The sequence below is a fragment of the Micropterus dolomieu genome, linkage group LG01 (genome assembly GCF_021292245.1).
Source record: "Micropterus dolomieu isolate WLL.071019.BEF.003 ecotype Adirondacks linkage group LG01, ASM2129224v1, whole genome shotgun sequence".
NCBI classification, from domain to species: domain Eukaryota; kingdom Metazoa; phylum Chordata; class Actinopteri; order Centrarchiformes; family Centrarchidae; genus Micropterus; species Micropterus dolomieu.
Window position 1 is genome coordinate 6,491,778 of NC_060150.1, and position 24,004 is coordinate 6,515,781.

The window sequence follows — 24,004 nt, forward strand, 5'->3', positions numbered from 1 at the left end:
TCACTCGCTCATAAATTTCCATCTCTCCCATCCCTCCTCTCTCCCCGGGTTTCCCACGGGAGGTGCCAGACGGCCAGTAATTTGGTTGTCTTGGCTCGTCTGGAGTAACACCTGCCCCCTCTCTGGGGAGGGAGGGAGCCTTTCAGCCAGGAGCACACATGTAGCCTACCACTGCCTTTAGCTGCTGACCACTGTATGTGTGCGGGAGAGAGAGAAAGTGTGCATGTGTGTGTGCGTGTGTGCAGGGTGAGTTTTCTTCTGTCTGTCGTGGGTTTGCACTTATTTCACCTTGCGTTGTGTGTGTGTTTGTGTGTGTGTGTGTGTGTGTGTGTGAGAGAGAGAGTGTTCAAAAAGCTGTCTGAAAGCTTGCAGTAGGCCTATATGTGCGCTGATTTGCATGAGCGCTCATATCACCCCGCACTTGTGCGTGCACCTGACGTCATCCTGCGCCACATCCATCACTGCAGTCAGCTGAACGTCAGTGGCTGTTCGCTGTTAGCTCATTTTCTGCTATTTTGCAAACCTTCCTTTTAAATAAATTATTTCAAAACAGGAGAGGGAATCTCTTTTTTTCAAGTATTTCCGATTTAATTAAAAATAACACCGGAAAATATGAAAAGTTTGTCCATTAGAAACCAGCTGTCACACAATACCTCTACTACAAAAGATCTGCATAAAGCAACAAGTAGCCTACACAACCCTGAAGAGACAAAAAATCTTTGGATAGAGGATATGTTTTTTTTCTTCTTCTTCACTATAAAATTACTTGTTGAATTTCGTAATACAAAGCAGAGACAAATAAATAAACCAATGCATCGAAACAATAACATCAAAACATTAAAGATAATAAATCCAGACTATTTTTTGAAATAATTATTATTTTTTGGTAACAGCAAAAAGAAGTTTGCTTCAGAATCGCATGTGATAAACCCCTTGGTGGTAGAAACTGTCTGACATAATCATTCTTATTACATTATTCTCATTCAGGGAAACAAATCCTTAAATTGAGTGATTTTTTAAGCAGCCTAATTAATATTCCTATAGCAACCTCTTAACACAACAATTTAGGGAAATAAACATTTATGGGGCCATTGAACCCCATCTTGAAGTGCTTATCGTTGCTATTGATAGACAATAGACGTGACATTGAAAGCAAACAAACAACAACAACAAAAATAAAATGAGAGAGAGAGTGACATACATCAAACATACATCAAACGAATAAGTTATGCTATGGGTTAACAGAAAGTGCCATTTTTAAGAGTAGAACACCATCACTTTCCAAGTTCAATTTCACAGCCTAAAATATAGAAGCAACAAACAATATACATTTATACAAAAAGACGCCAGCCTATGATATCAACATAAATAAATTAGCCTTAAATATTAACACAATTAAATAAATAATTCCATACACTTTAAAAAATGATTAAGGTCACAATTTTATATGTCATAAGTGGCACTTACGCATTGAATGTTTTTTTTTCTTCCTTTACGGAAAACATCATCTAAACTAGATCTAAAGCAGCTATCTCGTTTACATACTTTCATTTCGGTCTGAAAAATGCCCCAGCGTTTGTTTTGTTAGACCTCAAATTGATATAGTGAGGGGAGGACTTCGTTTTAGGCTTAAATCACGACATAAGGTGGGATACTATTGTCATTTGTGAGGGCGATTTAATGTGGAAATTCAACGAATTCTTATATTCATGATAAAAACCCCTCTCCTTTTCTAAGACATCATCACTGCTGCGAGGTTAAACGTGAATGCCTGCTCGTGCAGCCCATCCTCCCCCTCCTGTAGCCTATAACGGAAAATAATCATTATTCTCATTATTGCATCTAACAGCTCAAACGACTCGGCGCTTGTCGCTTTTGTTCAGTGAGCGGTCCTGGACTGAAAGTTGAGGCTTTCACTCGGAGCACTTTTCGACAACTTTACACCATCATACACAACCAACACTGGAATGGGGGGTCAACTCAGTCAACTATGAGGTATGGCAAAGTCCCAGCATCCGGGGACAAGATGGTTTCATTTGGAGAAATTCTTTCATAGATTTTGGTCTTGCAAGTCGAATTTGTAGATATTTTTATTTAACGATTTCAATCTTGTAATTAAAACCTCATAATTTCATTTACGTCCCTGAAGTCAAAGCAAGATGGGAGCTCATGTCACAGGTGTTAGACCGATATACTGAGCCGATATTATATCAGCCAGTAAGTTTCTCCACCGCTTTATAAAACAAATCCGAGATTTCATTTTTCTAACCTCCTTTAAATAAAATATTCATTAAGGGTTTTTTAAATTTTATTTTGTAATTCATCTTCTGACATATTTTTTTTTTCACCCAAAAATTGTGTCTGCAGAAAATATCAGCTATGAAAAGCTACAAAAATATTGGGTATCTGCTTTAAAAATCTCCTTATCAGTCCAACCTGTGACTGCCAACCTTGCCATACCCAATTGACGCCCAGCATGCGCTTGAGTCCAGTCTACCAATCCAACCAAACCCTCTCTGTCTCATGGTGTGTGTGTGTGTGTGTGCGTGGGGGGATCACTTTTAGACATCCAAAACATGATTGAGATAGGAGATGTAGCATATAGCCAGTCTGAGGATCTCGATCTTTGAGAGTTTCTTGTCAGGGGGCAAGGTTGGGAGTAATTTCCTCAGCTCCGCGAAGGCCACGTTGAACGCCTCCACCCGGATCCTCTCTCTGGTGGCGTGGGCCGAGCGGTACTTTGCCGTGGCCCTCCGCCGCCTCCTCTTCTCCTCCCTGCTCAGGGGCTGATCGGATTTGCATTTTGGCCTGTCCTCGCCCTCCGCCGGGTCATCCGAGGCGCAGCCGGCCGACTTGAGGCCGTTGAGCATCGACTCCGGGTCGGACTGAGTCCAGGAGAGGTCGGCCTCAGCCTGGTCCGGGCTCAGCATCATTTTTGTTCTCCGGTATTTGCACTCCTTCAGAACCTGTAGAGTGGACAAAGCCAGCTATTAAAACACTGATTTAGATTTTTCCCCTTAGAAATCAAGGCAACCCAATGTAGTTTAGCTCCCTAATGAGTCTGTTGTTAATGGAAAGATTACAGAAAAAAAAATATGAATAAATGTCAATTAAATGTAATGTTTTCAATGTTTTCTGCCACCACGAGGCTCCATCCGGGCGCTTGTTTGGAAGGCAGGGCCCCCCATAAATCCAAATACAGTCTATCTTCGTTGCATAATAACATTTAACTCCATAAATAAAGAATGGCTCGCGTAATTGTTAATTTCTTGAAGCCCAAGGTCTTAAAAAGAGCAAAGGAAAAACGTGACATTTTTGAAAGTGTCTTATTTGAATTTTTCTTTCAAATTCTCATTTTTTTATTTGATGGTCCTTTTTTATCTTTGCAAAATAATGCAAGTTGTGATCACTTATGAAGGAGAAACTCCCTTTTTTGGTACGAATTAACATAATCAGAATTGGCCATCTGTCACAGTGTGATGAACACATCTGCTTGGCTGAAGCCAGAGTGACTTGACAGCATGGAGGCATAAGACGGTAAAATAATGTTGACATCTGCTGGACATGAAATGATTGGAGCTATTGTGTTTTTCATAAAACGGGGGAAGCAAAATATATGTTTACATAGCACATAAAAACACAAAAATAGATGATGTGGGCACAAACATTTAAAAACAAACAGATGTGACTCTTAATTTCTTCAAGTGTAGGCTATGTAGATGTTCTCCCCCACATTTGAGACTCACCTTGACAAAGAGTGGTGAGGCACAGATTTCTCGAAACGAACTTGGAAAAAAAAAACGCTCTTGAGCGGAGCTTCAACTCCAAATTAACTCATATTCCACCGACCAAAACAACCATCAGATGTAAAAGAGGACGGGCGTCTCACGGAGAGAGAGAGAGAAAGAGAGAGTTAAACAAAACAAAACAACAGAGGAAAAAAATAGTTGTTTTACTTTTTCTAGCCGCCGCGAACTTGCAAAGATGGGAATCACGCGGGGTCAAAGCCAGGAGATGTTTCTGCAGATCACAACAGTCTGGAGTCCCGAAGTCTTAAAGATGATTAGTGATCAGCCGATTAAAAACACTACAAAAAAGGATAATAATGATGTGAGCAGGGATCAGTCAGCCCCCTGTGATCCCAGCGACGGAGAGACAATAGACGAGATGGGCAGATAGTGGAGAAAGTGCAGCCAGGGCTACTCGTCCATCCGCCTGTGGAAGATGGGAATAAAGGGGCGAGATAAGCGAGGCTCTCCCGTGTCAAGAACCAGCGGATCGGAAGGCAGTTCACAGATAATCCCCTTCTTTTTTCCTCCAGTCTTTCTCCCACCGAGTGTCATATGCGAGATAAGATCCAAACGATCCCGACTAATAAAGGTTCACTTCAGGGACGTAGGGGATGGAATATATTTGAGGAATGGTATTGTCTAACGCCGCCCCCTCCCTCACTCCCTCACTCCCTCACTCCTTCCCTCCCTCACTCACCCCTCTCTCTCTCTCACACACACACGCACACACACTCACAAACACACACCTCCTCCCTCTCTCTTCACGCCCCTCAGCCCCTCAAGCGCTCTCCCTCCCGTGGGAGTAGTGGGCAAAAGGGAAGGCAGAGATGTGTGCATGATAAAAGATGGAAAAAATAAATAAATACGTGTGTCCGTGTTGTGAGTTTGTGCACGTGCTCTCGTTTTCGGTGAATGGTAATGATTAAACAAATAAGTGCACGGTAGAGAGAGAGAGAGAAAGAGAGAGGTTCAACATAAAACTAATTTGGTAAAGCTCGGCAGTCAGAAGTCTCCCCCCCCCCCCAGAAAATGTCTTTATTTTTCTACATTCTAGTTGTCATTTAAGATGAGATGAGATGATAAGAGATTATTATACCAGAGGGGGGAAGGTCATCAGTTCAGTGAGGGGGGGTAGATGGAAAATGATAACAGCCTGCTTGGTTCTGGGGAATAATATTTTGTATGATGTATAAGTGCAGAATCTTTCGATCAATCCTTTTTTTTGAAGGATTTACTAAGATCCAGTGCTGTAAATGTACATTCTGTGCTGCCTACAAGTGAAATTAAACTTAATTTATATTAGATTCCTATTTTCGATGCATATTGTGAATTTACTTCTTGACATGTGTTTGATTTTGTTGTAACCGTTTGATCCCAGATGTATATAATACTAATTTATGAGGGGTATTGATGGTTTTAGTTACCTTGAGTCAGGCTTGGATGTAGGCACTGGCTATACTGTCACACCTGTGGGTGCGACTGAGACCTTTAATTCTTCCCTGACACACACCTGACCATCTGTGGTTTGGTCAATATTAATGATTCAAAAATAAACTCTACATTTTCAAACACACAGGTAAAGAGCGGAAGAGATAAATTGAGGAAGAATGGCGTTATTGCATCATTTGATTTGTATCATTTTGCATTTTGAACAACCATAAAAGTGACTTGACTAAATCACTCTGCGCTGTCTAAAACTGAAATCTAACCCTTTTCATATTTGTTTTCTCCTTACATCTTGACATGTGTTGGAGAACTTTCAATGTATTTGACCCCACACTGCAACAGTAGCACAGAGAGAGGAAGCACTGATCAAGATCCAGAAAAAAGATCAAATACTTTTTTTGTATCATTTTAGCTTTTATTGCTGGAATAGTGCAACAAAATCTTTTTATTTTAGGGTGATTTAGACAGCTTCAGTGTTTTAAATGTATTCTATTATGTGTCTAACATTTAAAATGAACATTATTTGTAATAATTTTTGATTATTCTTGCTGTATGTTAGACCAATTTACAGATGTGGAAGAATTATTCAGATCCTTAAGTAAAAAATGCTCCATTAAAGTAAAAAGTCCTGCATTGAAAATCCAACTTCAGTAAAATATTATACAGACATACGATCAGCAAAATATACTTAAAATATAAAAGAAAAATGGTTCCGCAGGTCTATTTATTTATGTAACACCTTTTAAAACAGAGTTACAAAGTGCTTTACAAACAGGGTACACGGCTAATACAGTAAAAGAAAGCAGGGCTACACAGTGCATTTATATAGCAAAGGGGGAATATAAAGTAATGGGAAAAGCAAAAACTAGTGGAAAAGATATAAAATAACATAGACACAGCTCATCATAAAATAATTGTTTACTATAAAAAGGCTTTTCATACAAATAGGTTTTGAGATGAGATCTCAAAGAGGACACTGAGGCTGCTGTAGTTCCATAAACGTGTGGCCCTTGCTGCAAAAGTCTGGTCACCTTTTGTGACAAGTAGGGACCTGAAAATCTCAGGTTATGTACAGGCCCAGAGGGGACAAGCAGAGCTGACCAACTTTTGTGATCTGGCTCTCAAAAGATAATCAAAAATCACACCTAGGTTACTGGTTTTCACGTTATATGTCAGGCCTACAACATTTGACTGGATGGCAGGGGTGATATCGGCCGGGGGCAAGCAACAGGATTTCCGACTTGGAATCATTTAGTTTACGGAAGCTTTGTGATATCCAGTACTTAATGTCCGAGAGGCAGGATAAAACGAGGTTTCAGACACACTTAGTTTCCAGGTATGGATGTTAAGAGTGTGGCTAAAACAACCCACGTTGCTATTGAGTGGAGGGATGGGACTGGACTGTGAGGGGGTTTGCTGTAGCCACGCTTTAGTACTCCAGGCATCTGACTGGGAATGGCACTGCAGCCGACATGGACGATAACATTCTGGGCAAGGGCCATCATGTTATTATCGATGACATTATTAGATTTTTGATATTAATGCAATAGTGTGTTTACTGTAGATGCTCAAGGCAGAGCTGGTTTGAACTAGACTATTTATTCCACCACTGCTAATTTGTGAAGAGCACCATCGCTTTCCTTGGATGTGTGCATTTATTCAGTTGGCTGTAACCACACTTACAGGAAGGTCTTAGACCATCTGCTGCGCACTGTTAGCACCTGTCACTCATGCAGGTGTGTAAAGACAGTAGTAGATAGTAGAAAATATTGTTAATGGTTTAATCTATGGGTTTACGGTTTGGAGGTGTTTATGTTATGTGTATATGGCATATTGACACAACTCAGCAGAGCCAGAGCAATGCTTTTAAAAGGAAACTTTGTGGATGGTCCGAAGTTTTTCTTCTCCTCTCATCTCCTCTGCTCGTCCACTCTTCTTGTCCTCCTCCCATCATGAACCCTGTGCCCGGTGGCACCACCAGCGTCAGGTCAGGAGGGCATGGTTCCAGAGGAGGGGCAGTGGCCAGTGAGTGTGGGGACTAGCTGCGCCTAACGAGGTGATTAAAACGATAAGGGGAAGCACGGATGACTTGCCATGGCCCGCAGCCACCACCATGCTTATTGCCCTCACTCACACACACACACACACACACACACACACACACACACACTGTGAGTGAGAGAGAGAAGTACTACCACAGCGCCAGAAGGACCATATCAGTAAAAACTCAGCATGTGTGTGTGCGAGAGTTAGAGAGAGAGGGAGAATGTACGTGTGTGCACATGTGTGTGAGATGACGGACAGCTCGCCTTGGGCTCTGGCCGGGTCCGTGGAGTGTGTGTGACACAGAGAGACTCACAGCGGGGAGTATCGGAGACATGTCATGACCAAGAGACAGAGGCCTCCTGACAGCTGGAGCCCACGGACACGCACACACTCACGGCCCACAACCCTAATTGCTCCACAGACGGAGAAGTGGAGATGGTCTGTGTCTGCGTCGCCCGGACCCCTCCTCAATTCGTAAGGCCCTCGGCCAAAGACATGAAGGACCCCTCCAAGGCTGTTTTGTTTGTGCCTGGTGCAATTACATGCCACAGCTGATGTACTGACCGTGAAGACAGGGAGGCAAACTGCAGGGTGGTGTAGTCACCAGAGAATGGTCATTTCAGTCAGAAGGATGACGGTTGGTTTAGTCATGATGTTGCTGGTAAAACACTTTGCTGGATTGTCTTAGACGTTTTGTTTATGTGCACTGAATCTCATATTAAGCCATTATTCTATTTAGGGTTAAGGATTCCTTAACAGACATCCAAAAACCCCACGAGATATTTCAAGGCAAAATCACGGAGGAAAAAAAGACCATTATATGCTGAATTCATGCAGTAAGCAGCGATGGTAAATCCTTTTGACAAAACTGGTTCTGCTTTAACAAGAAAAACTGTGGCATTAAAGTTTTGTTATATTTTACCAACTCCTAGCAATTGAATTAAACAAATCCACAAGAGCATCATACAATATCATCATCTGAGTTAAAGCTGCCCTAATCAAAAATTCTTGTATTAAAAATGGATCAAATGACTACTTGTGTGTGAAAAATGACACTCGTGAAAAACCCACAAAGAATTATCAACCGACTCTGTTATTCCTCTCCGTGCAATGTAGAGTTTAGTGTCATTCAGCTGTTTTTGTTTTTTGTCATTGTTTCAAGGACCTTACAGTTGTGGTTCACTCTCACAGCTCTTACTATCATTGACTTACATCTGTCATCCCAGATGCAATCAGCTGTTTTCAGCTGAGAAAGCTCTGTTTATAATCTGTACACTACCTGCCAGCACCAAACAGCAAAAAGACAAAGGCAGCTGGTGAACATGGTGGAGAGTTTAGCAGCTACAGAGCGTGATCTTTTTCACAGGAGTTGGTGGAGACCAAAACAGAGCTGAAAATTGGTTGTGAATATTGGACTTACATTTAGCAGGTGGACACAACAGCGACTCCGAATAAATGTTACTCTGTGCCTGCTTGATGTATAAATAAGGTGCTGTTTGCCGACATGTTTGGCATATCAGCTTTTAAAAAAAGGATGTCAGTTTTGAATTTACTGCTTGTGCTGTATGAAGCCCCTTTATTTCATGGAAACTGGAAGATCGGCATGTCTACCTTCCCTTGAATTAAGAAGAGAGGAGACATCCTATGTGAAAAGAAATAACGTCAAAGCTCTCTATGCATTTATGCATATCCAAGATAATGTTAGCAATACCACTACAACCCCAGAGCAGTTGCATTCAATGAAAAAAAATTCTCTTCTGCAACATATTCCTTTACAACATATTAAAATTATGTAAAATTGAATTTCCCTTAACCAGGAAGATGGACATTTTTCTCTGACATAGTTCACAAATATGTAAAATACTCATTTAGTGTGACTAAACGATTGACAAGTGATCCTTTTCATACAAATAAATTTGCTTAAAAAAACCATTATTACCACATTAAAAATAATATTTCAATCCCCCAAGGCTAACCAAACTTTGACCACCTTGGCACACGAGTTTAGTCTAGGTTGAAATGCCCTCTTACTGTGGCAGAAACACAGGAGGCAGTACACTGATTTATGGTTATGATTATTCTTTGCAGGGCTTATATCACCAATCCAGCTGAGGCCTAATATTGCAGAGTTTCAGAGGAAATGGGATACAAATTCGAAACCTGTTCTTTTTTTGTTGGAAAGGATCAAATTGTATTCCAGGCTAAGGCAAAAAAACACCCCTTTAAAGACCATAAAAATAGCCTTTTTGTTGTGTAGGTGGACGTCATTTTAAATAAGCTGTCATCTGAAAGTTGCAAAGTGATGTTACTCTGTTGAGACGTCTGTAATGGAGTTACTTCTCTAATCAGTCAGAGCTCAGTGGCCCCCGCAGCTGTCTGAGCCGCTTGTTACAACAAAAAACACCTTGAACTTGTGTGACATACTCCCACCTGTCACCTATCACACGTACACAATCACACACAAACACACACACACACACACACACACACACACACACACAGTTTTGAACATTCAGGGAGCAGTGGGATGGAGCTGTGAAATGGGAAGGATTAGTCACTTTGTCAGGAGATGTATGAGGCTTCTCTCAGGTGGATGGCGAGCCACAGGGGGCATCTGGGAGACGGAGAGGGGAGAGAGAAGAAATTAGAGGCCAGAAAGAGAAGACAGAGAGAGGATGGAGGAGAAAAATGAAAGTGCTCAAACATGAAGACAAAGTGGGTGAGAATGTCGTTTGTAAGACACACACAAAGGAGATGGTGCAGAAGTTGAAGAAATCTGACAGCGTTGTAACTCGACTCTTCTCGCATTTGCATCACTTACATCACTTGGACACACACTCACGCATAGGGAATCACTCTGGGCAGTGTGTGAACGCCAACTTGTCCATGTGTTGTGTTCTGTCTTTTCTTCCAGGGTAGTGAAAGAGGCAGTGGCCTGGACCCTGGCCTTGTGTGTGTGTGTGTGTGTGTGTGTGTGGTGGGGGTGGGGTGGGGGTTGTCGATTCAGGCCTGAACAGGAGGTGTGGGATCCAGAAAGCTGGGGGTCCCATGTGAGAATGTGGCCATCGTCAGCGCTGCCGTGGCAGGCCTCGGCACCATCTGTGCTCCCAGCAGGGTGCCCAGCGCGTTCTCCACCACCCAGACACATATGGACACACAAAGGTGCTCACTTTCTCCCTCTCTCATGCACGTGCAGTCACACACACACACACACACAAACACACACACACACTGGGAGAAATCAGTTTGGACTGAACAGTGAGAGATGGAAGGATGATGAGTTTGTTGACTGTGCAGTAAACAGGATGGTAGTGTCTTGTTGATGATGCTGACATAAGTGTGATGACTTCAGAGAGCAAGAGCAGGCATTATTAGTCAGCAAACGACCCAGCATCAGCAAAACCACATCTTCTATTCTCAGATTTTAGCATTTAAAGTAAAAATGTCAACAAAACAAGCGAGTCTCTTTCTTCGGCAAATGTGAGTGAGCTCTGATAAAGTAGGATATTTGGTTTTGATTCATTATAAGAGAGAGACAGAAAGTCCTGTCATCTTTTGTTATTTAGGTTTGAAACCATTTCAGCACTTTCAGCACAAGTAAAATTCGTCATTTTGGGAAATACCCTTACTTGCCTCCTTGACTGGGTTTTTATTGGGTAAAGTTAACCCAGTATTGCACTGGTGTGAGATTGACCCAGTGAAATTTAGTATCTGTAGTAATTAGGCAATGCGTTTCATGATGAAAGCAAAGGGTAAACTGCTTAATCAGTGAAAATACATACAATTGGAAATCAATTTAACTAAACATTTGTTGGCTCTTTCTTAAATTGAACCTTTTAAGTTATCAAGGCAAAGAACAATCCACTTTTCAGAACTAGTCGGTTTAAGTTTGACACAGTTCGAACTGAGATGAAATAGCTGTAGAGGTAGAAATTAAGCATCACTTCGCTGAGTTGAATTGTTGCGTTCCGTTCAGAAATTTGTGGTTCATTCACTCTTTTCTCAAAGCTAAGTGGATGCACTTGAGTTTCCATCTTTCATCACCTGCTCATCTGAGCACCATATTGGAGCCAGAGTCATAAATCTAGTCCTTGCCTCCATCTCTTCCTCTCTGTACCATCCTGTTCAGCACAGACCTACATTTTCCATCTCCACAGCCTCCCATACCTCTTCCTCCTGCCCGCTGACCCTCCTGTCTTGGCCCCAGCCCCCCTCTAAAGCTGCACCTGCCTCATTTACCCTGTTGGTGAGCTCTCCTCAGCTTCTCCACACCTCCATCTTCCTCATACCTAGCACCCCGGCCGGCTGCCCCTCTCTGCCCCTCTCCCTCTGGACCCCCACCCTCCACCAAGTGGCCCCTGTCCCTCGATCCAGGGCCTCCAGCTGGCTGATGAGTTCATTAGGCCCAGAGCTCTGCCAAGGAGTGTGGCGCTGTTCGGGCCAAACCGGGAGGGCATCAGGAGGCCCCTGGTGGTCATTGGGCACAGGCTACGGTCATTGGAGGCGGGACAGAAAAGTCCCAGCATGTCCCACATGTCGATATTCAGGCTCCGTGTCCATCCTTGGAGCTGGAGACTGTTATTTTGGACATTAGCAATCTGGTTTGGGGCTTGTTTCTCCCTGAAACTTCAGCGAGAAGAGCGCAAGGCGGTGTGGTTTGAAGGGGTCCACATAAACAATGAGGGAAACAGATTTCTAATAATCCCCACAGGTCGCAGTGACATCTGGCCCCACACTTGAGCGTTGGCTCAATTAATTCGGAAAACACAAAACAAAAAGCGCCGGGGGCAAAGATCTGGGGGGACTTAACAGGCTGCTTTGTATGTGTGTCTATCAGTGTGTGTGTGTGTGTGTATTGATTGTGGTATTTGATCAAGTCAACTGCAGTGCATGTGTGTGTGAATTTAGTTCAAATTAGTTGAGGTATACAGCTGCTGTACGGAAAGAGACATAATCATATTCCTGAATTCCAGAAATCTTGTTAAATAGCAAGAAAAATGCAAGTTAGCGTGAACTCTTGCTTCCGTAATCTCTCTCTAACACACCTGCAGTGCTTTACACTGCAGTGCTGCTATAGCTTTGCCATGATTTTTCGTTCCCTCCACTCTCACCTTTTCCCGCCTCTGTCCTCTACTTCCTTCCCTTGTCGGGGGGTCAGCTGGGGTCGGGGCCTCCGTGGCTGGGCTCAGGTGGAGCCTCAGCTGGGCAGGAGGAGGGGAGGAGAGGAGAGGAGAGGAAAGGAGGCAGAAGGAGGAGAGGAGAGGAAAGAGGAAAGAGCTAGGAGGGGAGGCGATGAGGATGCTGCCCCACATGCGACCCAAGAGGGAGTCCATCAAAAAAAAAAAAGGAAACAAACACATGCATTCACGCAAGTAAAAAAAAAAAAAGACAACAGCTTTGTCCCTCAACCCTCTTTCTACACCTCCCCCATCTTCTCTCTTCCCGTCTTTCTCTCTCACTCTTTCTCTCCTGGGAGAGGCCTGGCCGGGCTTGGCCTGAACGCCATCTGCTGCATAATGTAACGGGATAGAACTCCAAATCCTTCATTTCCACTCACTGCCTGTCATCTGTGTGCGTGTGTATGTATGTGTATGTGTGTGTGTGTGTGTGTGTGTGTGTGTGTCACCACTCATACAGTTGCATATGCACGCATACACTGAAGGGGTGTGAATGTTTGAGCGCGTGTGAGATCTCATTTTACGGATGTTGTGACATTAGCTCGTCCAGCGATGATGTTGAGTGATGGGTTTGATGAAATAAAAGGGGATGCCAAATGTGTGTGTGCGTTTTTTAAAAAGGATTATTCCACTCTTTTGAATATGCAAGTCCGATGCTTTTCACAGCATTCGTGGAAGAAAAAGAGACAAGTCCCGCTCAGAGCCAACATCATGGCATTACTGAGTTGTTGTTGTCTTTCAAGCTCCATTTTCAGACGTAACAAGACGTCCAAATGAAAAAGTCGTTAAACACGAACTCCTGGGAAATCTTAAGACTGCATCGAGCTCAGAATGGCACCTTGCCAGGGATGTCACAAATTTGCTTTTTGTTTACAAGTTAACAAACAAAAGTGCACACACACAGAGTCGTGTTTAAGTGCCCCACCCCTCTCTGCAGCACTGGTAACCCGGAGGTGCAAAGAGTTGTCCCTCCAGGTCCCCGTGGGGCCACTGTGAATTGGGGGGCCATCTGTTTTCTTGTAATAAGCTTTCTCTCCATTCATCCTTTCTCTCTCTCTCATTCCCTCTTCCCCACCTCTTCTTCCTCTGTGTGTTGTGCGTTTGATTCTACTTTTGCTTTGGAAGGTTTTCGCTGTCTCCGTCTTACCCTTCCACACGCACACACAAAGACATAAAAAGACGCAGACAGACGGAGAGATCTTGTATGAGAGACCGCATCGCTTCTGGATACAAACGCCGGCTCCAGCGCCATGAGTTTAGGGGAACGCAGACATGGTGAAATATCACAGTGTGAACCCTGAACCCTGACCAGCTATCCAGGGCTGTTGACATAAAGCAAACGTGACACATCCCTCCTCACATAAACCCACACAACCCCTCCAGCTGCTGAGCTGAAGTCTGTATTAGATTTTATTTTCTTTGTTTCATTGGTATAAGAAGGTGGCTCTAGAAGCTCAATGCACAGCGACTTAGGAAAACACATGCAAATGTTTGACAGTGCATACACCACAGAATACACAAATGTGCTGCAAAAACAAGAACACTGTTTTCAGCATTTTTCTCAGAATTTTATTGAGATGAATTTACCATCTTGCCACTGCTCACACTAAAGCCGACAGAGTAACAGGCTCTGAAAGCCCACCCCGCTCCCATCATCCTTCCTCTGCTGGAGCCGCCACCTCGCCGGCGAGTTTGCTGACGACTGCCTGATTGTTTAAGTTTTGGTTTGCGAGAAACATTTGGTATTAGATGGCACTGGATCGATCAGAATAGTTGCCATGGCTACAGTGTGATGTGGTGGGGAGAGGCTGAAGGGAAGGGGAGCAGAGGAGGAAAGTGGATTTAAGTTCAGTTACAGCCATGCATTAACACAAAGCAGAGAGCAGCAATGGAGTTTGAATGGAGCGATCTTCAAGGTCCAGCTTTTAAAGTGCACAGCTACAGTGCTTTCATAACTTCCCCTGCACACTGTATAGTGTTAAGGACAAACACAACATGTGCTTGCAGCTGCGTGTCTGCTCCTGTATGGGTCTACCAATTCAAACCTAACACCACACATCGCACATTTATGTTCCATTACGGGCCGTGCATGACAACATCGATATGTCATCTGATATTGTTCATTATCCCAGGCGTTGCATTATCCGATTTATGCCTTCCTATGGCAGGTTTCAATACAATCGAGTGTTATATCATGATTATGAACGGTCTGGGCGCTGGGGATGCTGTCTGCATCTCATTGAGGCAGAATGAAATGGATCAATATACTAGAGGAGGCTGAATCAGAGGGGGTCTGCATGTGTGTGTGTGAGAGAGAGAGAGAGAGAGAGAGAGAGAGAGAGAGAGAGAGAGAGAGAGAGAGAGAGAGAGAGAGAGAGAGAGAGAGAGAGAGAGAGTGTGTGTAGACAGACAGCCTTGGGAGATCAGAGTGCACAACTGCTTGCAGCTTCAAACTGTGTCTCTCTTTCTGTCTCACACACACACACACACACACACACACACACACAGCTGTTTTTCACTGCATGCACAAGCACATAGTTTTGATCTGGGCAGAATTTTGGTGTAGAAACAATATAATCACACAGTATATCAGCCTGTGACTGCTTCTTTCTACCCCTTGTGTCGGTCACAAACTTCATGAAGCCATATTTCTTCAGTGATGCAGCAGGCAGGCAGGCAGGCAGGCAGGCAGGAGTCGGGCTCTCGCTTGCTCTCATTTAAGTGTAAATTTACAAGTTGTTTGCGACAGGAGCATGGGTGCCTCTTCAGGATGTGTTCTGCCTAGTTGGGAGGAAGCTGCCACGTGAATACATCTGTTGTGTCATCCAAAGTGCGGCAAACAGGCTGTCCGGCTTTCTGTCTTATGAAATTGGAAAATCTGAGCCCTCTAATAGCTCAGGTGCTTTGTGGATTTGTTCTGAGAAAATGATTTGTTGGAAAGATACTTTATGCACATAAGCACACACACAAGCACGCACTGATGTTACCTCACAATTACACTAATTAATGCCCCATGCCTCTATTAATCCCGAATTCTGTCCACATTTTAATTCTTGCTTTAAATGAAGGGGCTGCCACAAGCTTCACTCCAAACAAAAGGGAGGTTAGATTTATTCTTCATTTGGGGCAGTGTGGGTGGGTGGTGGTAGTGGAGGAGGAGGGTTGGATGTGCGGGGGGGTGGGGGTTCATGCATGGGCATAACCCAGCCCCTAAAGGAAGGCCCCCGCTGCCTTCTGCCAGCCATAATTAAGCAGCCCTGCCGTGTCTATCACTGATTATGTTTGACCTGGCTAATAAGGCGAGTGTGTGCCACCTACGTGTGGCAGGAGAGCGCCACAGCCTCCGTCGCAGCCCCAGTTGTCCACTTTTTGATGAGGTTATTAGTTTGATGTACTGCTCATGACAAAAGATGTGTGTTGCTAAAACATCATTTTTGTTGATAGTGCAGTGCTCCGTGCAATGTTTGATAGGATGGTGCAAAAACAGAACCTAGTTATTGTCACATCCCCAAAATGTCAACTTTTGTTTCAGAAATTCTTTAAAGTTTATTTGGGGCAGTATTCTGCAGTAGCAATTTAATGTACACAATAATCATGTATGTATAGTTTTCAGGGTTATTGGCAGAGTCCGCCATTCCCACGCTGGATCCAGATTGCTTACCTAAGTGCAAAGGAGCATGTAGCCTAACCCAGAGCAATTTTCTCTCATTGATATGAGCCTCACTGTTAACTGTTTATTCTGTTTAGTCTGCATTGTTTTACTATTGCAGTTTTACTGACATTTTATAGACCAAGCAATGAATTGGTTAACTACGAAAATAATCATTAGCTTTGGCTTGACAATTCATTCAAGGAGTATCCAGTTGGATTAGAAACCATTTGATGGGTCTGTAATAATAATAATAAAAAGGATCTAGCAGCTGAAGTGAAAACCTAAAAATCACCAAACCTGCTTAAGAGTGAACAGTGCAAGTATTTACACAAAGAAATGTTCATTCTTGCTTGTGAAAAGTCTTACCAAATGGCAATCCGAGGGACAGATATATCCTTTAGTAACTGCCTTTGCCTGTGTGTACACCAACATAGCAGCAATCAGTATAAATTAATAATAAGTGAATCAAAGTGCTTAATTTAATGGAGGCTATGAAAGATTAATACCTGACATTATCCAAGCTGCTGTGCTGTAAGGGGAACCACCCATGCCTGAGGTAAACCAATCACATTTCTATGAATATGACATTAGACACATTGATGTGATGTGTTACATCAATGTCAGCCAGAGTCTTGAGTACAGCAAGTCTGGATAGAAAGTCCACTGAGTGTGACTGGTCTATTTCTGTCTCTTTTACCTCCCTCCCTCCATCCCTCCACTCCCTCCCTCCACCATGGGTCTAGAGGCGAGAGATCAGTTCAGGGTGGAGGAGAGCTGGTGTTTGGCCTGAGGGGCCCTTGGACACAGATTCTGTCATTGTCCACAGCTGCCACTCCGCCCCTCCCTCACTCCCTCCCTTTACCCGCTCCACGCTGTGGCCATCCTCACCTTAAGGGCATCCCCTGCTACCCCGCCTCCCTAATGAAGAGTGACACGCGTCCGGAGGATCTGATCTAGTCTGAAACCGGGCCCTTGCCTCCTCTGTTTTGTCTCCTATTATTGACTTCGGTGGCTCACACTGAGTCGCGGTGATGAGAGTCCAATATACCCAAGAGGCATCGTTCCAAAATCGGAGAGGGAGCTCAAAGGGCAGATGCAATTGTATGGAATCGTGAGGACCTAATTGTCTTTATTCATGAGCTCTGTGATTGATATTAGGGGAAAATGAGACACTCTAATTGTCCTCTTATATGAGGAATCTCATATTGTGGATGCCATGTGCATGGCGCATGCAGCTGTGGGTGTGTGCGTGCACTACTGGGTAAGATATCAAACTGACAACTCCTAAAGGGCATCTATGTAGCGGTCTCCTGACATATCACTTGAAATAATTCATGTTGTCTTGTTGTCCTTTCTGACAGTTTCTCGCCTTTATTGTATCCACTGGATCCAGACACAACATTGTCAGGAAGAAATGGATATACAAGCTCTTCAAAAGATGGCAAGGGCCCTCTGTGCTTTCCTTATGGCCTATGTGTCCAGCTAGTCAAGGTTTAAACTTTAATACTGAAGGAGCTTACAAAATGGTGATTTAGATAATTCGAAAATCCATCCTTCCTTCTTGTATCACTCACTTAATATATTCTGAACCTTAATAATGTTAGCACTGAATGAAATATGTACACCCAAGACTGCACATTTTGTATGGACAGTGTTGTTCTGATAATCTGTCTGTACCTTTGAAGGATAAGTCTTGTGTTTTTCTACATTTGTTTTTATCATCAACAAATCAAAACAAAAAATAGTCCCCAACAAATGCACTATACTATTTTCTGAAAACTAAAGTGCTATTAGAAAAATACTGAGCTTATAAACTACATACATACATACATCTTTAGTAGAAACTAATGGCCTCAGACAGGGCAGGAAAGTTGGAAAGTTTTGAGGGACGAATTGATGTGTGCTGCATCCGCTTGGCCACAATATCTTATATGTATAAGATATATATATATGCGCATGTGTGGAGAAATTGTAGTATCTGCATGTGGCATCTGCTTTCCACGTGCAAGTCCATAGCTGTCCTCATTGCTACCAAAGTATGAACAAACCTTTCTTGACAATAACAAAAATATACAATATCGCCAGCCTTATCCTTTAAGCAACCATCTTTGTCTCAATCTTTGGCAACTATTGCTCATTGTTGTGACATTGCAGCACTGAAACACATGACATGACACATATTACTTCTGTATTGGTAATTGTTATTAAGTAAAATGTGCTGTCGCTGCCTCAGACAGCTCCTCACTGCAAGGTTAAATGAAGTCAACACATCATATTTACAGTGTACACGCAGCCGCTGAGTGTTTTTCCAGCAAATCCCGTCTATCCCCTAAGCTAACCTGAAAATCCTCCAGCGTTACAGTGAGGTCCAGTGTGACTCTGCCTGTCCCTTTACCTACCTGCCTAACTATCTGCTCCACATGAGGCATCCCGCAGAGCCATAATTGAAATCCACGAGGGAAAACACCTTGACTAGCTCAGGTAAGCGTAAATTAATGTGTTTGTGTGTGTGTTATGTGGGCCATCGTGCACACATACATACACTCCCACAAATGAAGAAGAAAGCATGGTGTGTACATCTATGCGTGTGTTAAAGTGTGTGCATGTGTGTGTGCACCCACCAGTGTAATGTGATAAGCTCCAGCAAAGCACATACCTGATGCCATTAAATGCAATTTCCCCTGTGTGTCAGTCCAGCCATTTGTCAGCTGCTAACACTGCACGCTTTATTAAAAACCTCATCCGCTTCAATTAACTGCGCCTGCAAAGCAGTTTAACTCCACTCTAATCCTGTCAAGATGTTTAAACAGGCCTTGCGTACAGTAGGTACATCATATCAAACCCTGTCAGTGAGTTTTTTATGATTTTTTTAGCCCCTTTCTTCATCACTTAAAGTTGGGGTTCAGCTCAGGAGGGAGTGGGTTTAGTGTGAGGGTGCAGATTTTTTTCTGAGGCAGTCAAGAGTCTCTGTGGTTTGGCCTCTGAAGTGACATACATTGTGGTGGGGCATCATCCTGGGGCTGACATACACTTTCTTTTTACTGCATTCACTTACTCCCTACCCATAACCCTCTACACCATATGCCAGATCTTATTATGAGATATTTCCTTCAAAGAAAGAAGCAAAATTAAGGCTGTAGCTGTAAAATCAAGCTTTAATTTTTGTATAACAGTGAGCAGCTGTGTCCCGCTATGGTTTGTCTTTTAGCTTATCTGGGTTGTGACTGACAGACGGTGTGGTCGTGACCAAAGTTATGTAATTTTGGAAAGGAAAACAAAGAAACAGAAGGTATGGGATTTTTTTGTGCCGGTTTAAAATATCCAAGAGTTTCAGAAAAACATTCAGTATTAACTTTTTCTTTCACATGGGAAACGAACACCGGCTTTCTAGGTGAAAGTCTGGTTTCTGGCCCTTCGTTCACCGCAACCACCTCTTTACTCTGTCTTTTCTGTTAAATATTCAACACCTTTGGAGTTCAAAAGTGACGCTACAGGGCTTCCCCAATTGCATAGCACTATTACGCTAAGGAGCCCAGGGTCTTGGCCATGCGTCCTTATATTTAGGACTTGGGAGTAATAACATGTTGCTACTGACAGTCTTCAGTATTTATTAACATCTGTAATTTGTTGAGTTGTCAGTCTCTCTTTTGTTCAATAGTTTTTGTATTTTTTCCAAACAGAATGTTCTTTCCGGTTTCAGTTCTCTGCACTTTTTATGTAAGCCAATTGGTTTGAAAGACCCTTTCTTTCCACCTCACATCTGTGTCGGCACTTAACTTTGGCGATAGATGTAAATTGTTGCAGTATTGTCCAATATGGGTGTTATTCCTGGGGATACCATGCTAAAATACTGCGTGTGATTGTGATTCAAATATTAAAGAAAATATTATACTGGACTGTATTAGTGAAACAGAAAATGGCACAAGATGTGTAAAGACCCAAGAGCAAAATTCAGAGGCAGGGAGGTTCGGTCCAAAATACAGAACAAAGTGTGTTGCCGGGAGACAACAAGGCTTCAAGATCCTAAATGAAAGGCCAATGGGTTTAACAGGAGAGAACAGGTTGGCTCTGTAAGGTAAAAGCTCAAAGACAACCTGACAGGAAACTGATAGGAAGTGGCTTGTCTATACTATATATAGGGAGCTGATTAAGGGATCGAGGAGCAGGTGTGTAGGCAGGTGAGGATCAGGTGACAGAGGACTGGCAGGAAGTGGTGAGGCCCACTGCTGGAAGGTGAGGAAATGTTGGGGTCTGAAATGACAGGAAAGGTTGATGGCAAGCAAACAGGCAACAGGCAAAATAATTGATAACTGATTGCAATGGACTGTCCTTTAAACGTTTCTTTCTCAGATCTCAAATGTGTCACCTAAATTACAATTAGTAACTCATACCTAATATTAACTTTAACCCTCACCTTCTTAATTTTAACCTCAAACTCAAGTGATTTTTCTACATGTGTCCTTTGAGGAAGAAAGGAGGGGGAAAAAACCTCTCCTTGAAAAAAACATACCCAGTCTGAAGGTCTAAGACTGCTTCCCACAAGGATACCATACAAGCTCTTCCGCTTTCTTTCACTCTCTCTTGTATACACACACATTCAAACACACCCTCCTTCTCTAACACATACACACACACACACACACGGTCATGCCAGCAGGGAGGCGACGGTTAGCATGGTGCTGTCACCAGGGGATCCTGGGTGGGGTTTGCAGGAAAGGGAGAGGTGTAAATTGGGTGAGCGCCGGGTGCAAAGCCTTGTGAGTGAAGGCTTGGTACTCTTCCTCTGGATGTCTTGTCACTCACTCACACCCTGAGAGATATAGGTGGTGGGTAAGGTGAGCATGTAGAGGGGGAGAAGCAGTTTCGCTCTCTTTTGTGTTATATATTGTGTTTTGTATCAGGACTGTGAGTTCCACTGTGTCTTTCACCCCTTTCCCTTCTTTACAAGTTTTTCAATGCACTACGAAACATTGATTTCAAAGAGAGAGCAGAAAAGAAAGGTGTGAGACAGAGGGAGGGCGCAAAAGTCCAGGAGAAAGACAGGACTTGGGATTGTGATGGTGTTGACCACAAGTAAACAGGTTTCCCCCATAATTTCATATCTATCAACTTGACGTTGATGAAATTTGAAAGTGTAATCAGCGAAACGAAAGCTAAAGTCGAGCAGGTGTGACTTGCCTTTGATCATAACGGAGACCAATTGCAATTAGACCCAAAATGGCTTGACGCTAGTACCAGGGGACCGCTTGCAGATTATGTATTTTTAATCAGAGTTGTTAGCATCTGTGATGCCCATTTTACTCACACCAGACTCTGATGGCATACGTCATGTTAGTTAGCTGTGAATTATCACCGTGTGAATGCTGTCCATTAACTGCATGAAGAGGCGCACATCCCCCATCACTACCTCAACTGGTGTATGGGAAACAGGAGAGCTTGTTTGTGAGGATGCAAGGCGAAAACCACAATAAGGACACTCCCTCTGTAGAGTTGATGCTGCACATGCCAGAGAGTGTGCACAGCATCAAATGACAATACTGTTTATTCTAGAGTTTGTACCACTTACTCAGGGCAGTTTCATTCCTAAGCACATTCAACACAAGTGAAGATATCAGAGGTCATTCTCCTTCATTCCATTTTCTGCTTTTTCAGTCTTAGTAAAACAGATTCCACATGGCTACATAAAGCATTACAATAAATGTGAACTCTTTGTCCTTGTCTTACCAATGTCCACTAATAATTTTTTAAAATTTTTAGAGATCCAGTTACACATTTGTATTTTGTCACACATTAGTTATTGCAACCACTTCTCTATTCATAATCAAACAAAACTGATGGGAATCTCGTTAGTTTTTAGTATTGTGAATTTAATGTGATGGGATCAACAAAGGTGTTGAGGTATTTCATTAAAAAACACAAATGTTAGCCTGCTTACACAAGAACGAAAGTCAGTATCTCCTCATGCACATGTCTTGGGGCCATAAGTCAGAATTTCATTCCAATCCATCCAATGGGTGTTGAGATATTTCAGTCCGGATCAAAGTGGTGGACCGACTGTCTGACGTTGCCTTCCCTAGAGCCATGCCGCTAGCGTGGTTAAAATATGTTATACCATTTACAGACTGCAAAGAACTCAGCTGCCATTCTTTTAATCAGAACTAAATGGCATGACCGCATCACACATGCCTTTTTACAGAGCCCCCCCCGGTGTGTTTTAGGATTGATTTTAAGATTTTATTGATTACCTTTAAGCTCTTCGTGGCTTTTGCTCCTTGTTATTTTTTTTAACCCCACAGGCCTTATGTCTGTATAGTCCCAGCTAAAAACTTGAAATGACTGAAACTGAAATGGTTCAGCTGGACGCTGCACATATTGTTTAAATGCACCTAAACTAAACAAGGCTGAGCATGGTGATCTTATACTATGTTACTTTAAATAGTTTGAAGCCAATATCATCAGAGTCCTGAAGCTCCGGAGTGACCTGCCTAAGAAACAGAAGCTTTCTGAGTCATTGACATATTTTAAATATCTTCTTTAAACATATTCTAGTGTGAAGAAATGCTGTATTTAGAGAAAGACCCTTCTTGTTTGCAAGATTCAGTCATTAGGCTCAATCCTAGTGGTTCCTCTTCTTCTACAAAGGTAAAGAGTATATTCATTTTTTTCAGTTTAATAAATGTATTTATATCAGGGTCCATGTACAAAATACATTAATCTTAAAAAATAAATGCTGTGTACCAGATTTGGCTACCAGATAATTTCCATTTGTAGTCACATGCATAATAGTGGTGATGCATCAAGTGCTGCACAGGAGGTCCTGATGCAGTATTAGGTGGGATGATAACACTGTAGAGAACAAGGCATAGTGTAGAAACCTCCAGTGCTCTTTATTGGCAAATGAACAGACGGCTTCTAACTGACCAACAGTTGGTGTCCTTAAAGCCCTGCTCTTTTGCCAGAAGTGGTAAAAACAAAAAAATACATAATATATAAATATATTTAAAATGCCGATCATAGTATGGCACAGTTGGCAAGTGTAGTTACTATTACTACAAAGTAACACCTTCCCATTAACTCCAATCGTAATATGCATTCAAATCTGCATTGGCTGAGTTTTTGGTTGCTTGTTGTCGGCGGAAACAAGCTGTAAACACAACAATGACACATGTCACCTTAAGTTGCTTTGGCAAACACTTTCCTATTTACACATCTACCTCATACAAAGCAACATTACCATTAAAGTCGTGTCAGTGTCCATCTGATAGGTCCAATATTTACTCTCCTTTTAACTCTGTTTTGGTCTCCACCAACTCCTGAGAGAGATGTCTGGCTCTTCAGCTGCTAAATGCTCCGCTACGTTGATTGATTGATTTAATTCGACAATATAAAAATAAATACATGATATGGCCTCTGGTACAATTTTTCAGTGTTCACTAGCTAGTCACTAACAAACTTGATGCTACGCAGAAAGTTTGCAGTGGGTTTTTAGATCATTTTTGCTGAAAATAGCTGCCTGTTGCTGTCAAAAAACAGTGCTGATGAGCAGGAGCGTAGCACAAAATTCTGGACCCACTACAGAGGTATTCTCTATGGGCCCCTACCCGCATCTACGGCTATTTATTCTAGTATCTCTGTAGGCCCTCCTCACTCGAGGGCCCTATATACTCAGTCCACTTTTTCCCCCCAGTCTGACACCACTTCTGAACTCCAGAGGTGGATGATAATTCTCTATGGGTTCGTTAGTACAAGCGACACATTTCATATAGATATTTGATTCATTAATATATTGAGTATAGCAGCTTTAAACATTCGTAGACTCAAAATGGCAGCTGTATTCAGTTTCAACAGCATTTGAAAAATATTCTCATTAAAGCGCAACTTATTACAGTTTA

The 24,004-nt window shown here is 42.7% G+C and overlaps 1 protein-coding gene across 1 annotated transcript; it reads right to left on the bottom strand.

The window, feature by feature from the left end:
* Nucleotides 1-2,561: 2,561 nt before the first annotated feature.
* nhlh2 (nescient helix loop helix 2) lies at nt 2,562-2,933 on the bottom strand. Its single transcript, XM_046064733.1, has one exon. The coding sequence runs from the start codon at nt 2,931-2,933 to the stop codon at nt 2,562-2,564; it is 372 nt and encodes a 123-aa protein (XP_045920689.1).
* Between the last annotated feature and the right edge of the window lie 21,071 nt (nt 2,934-24,004).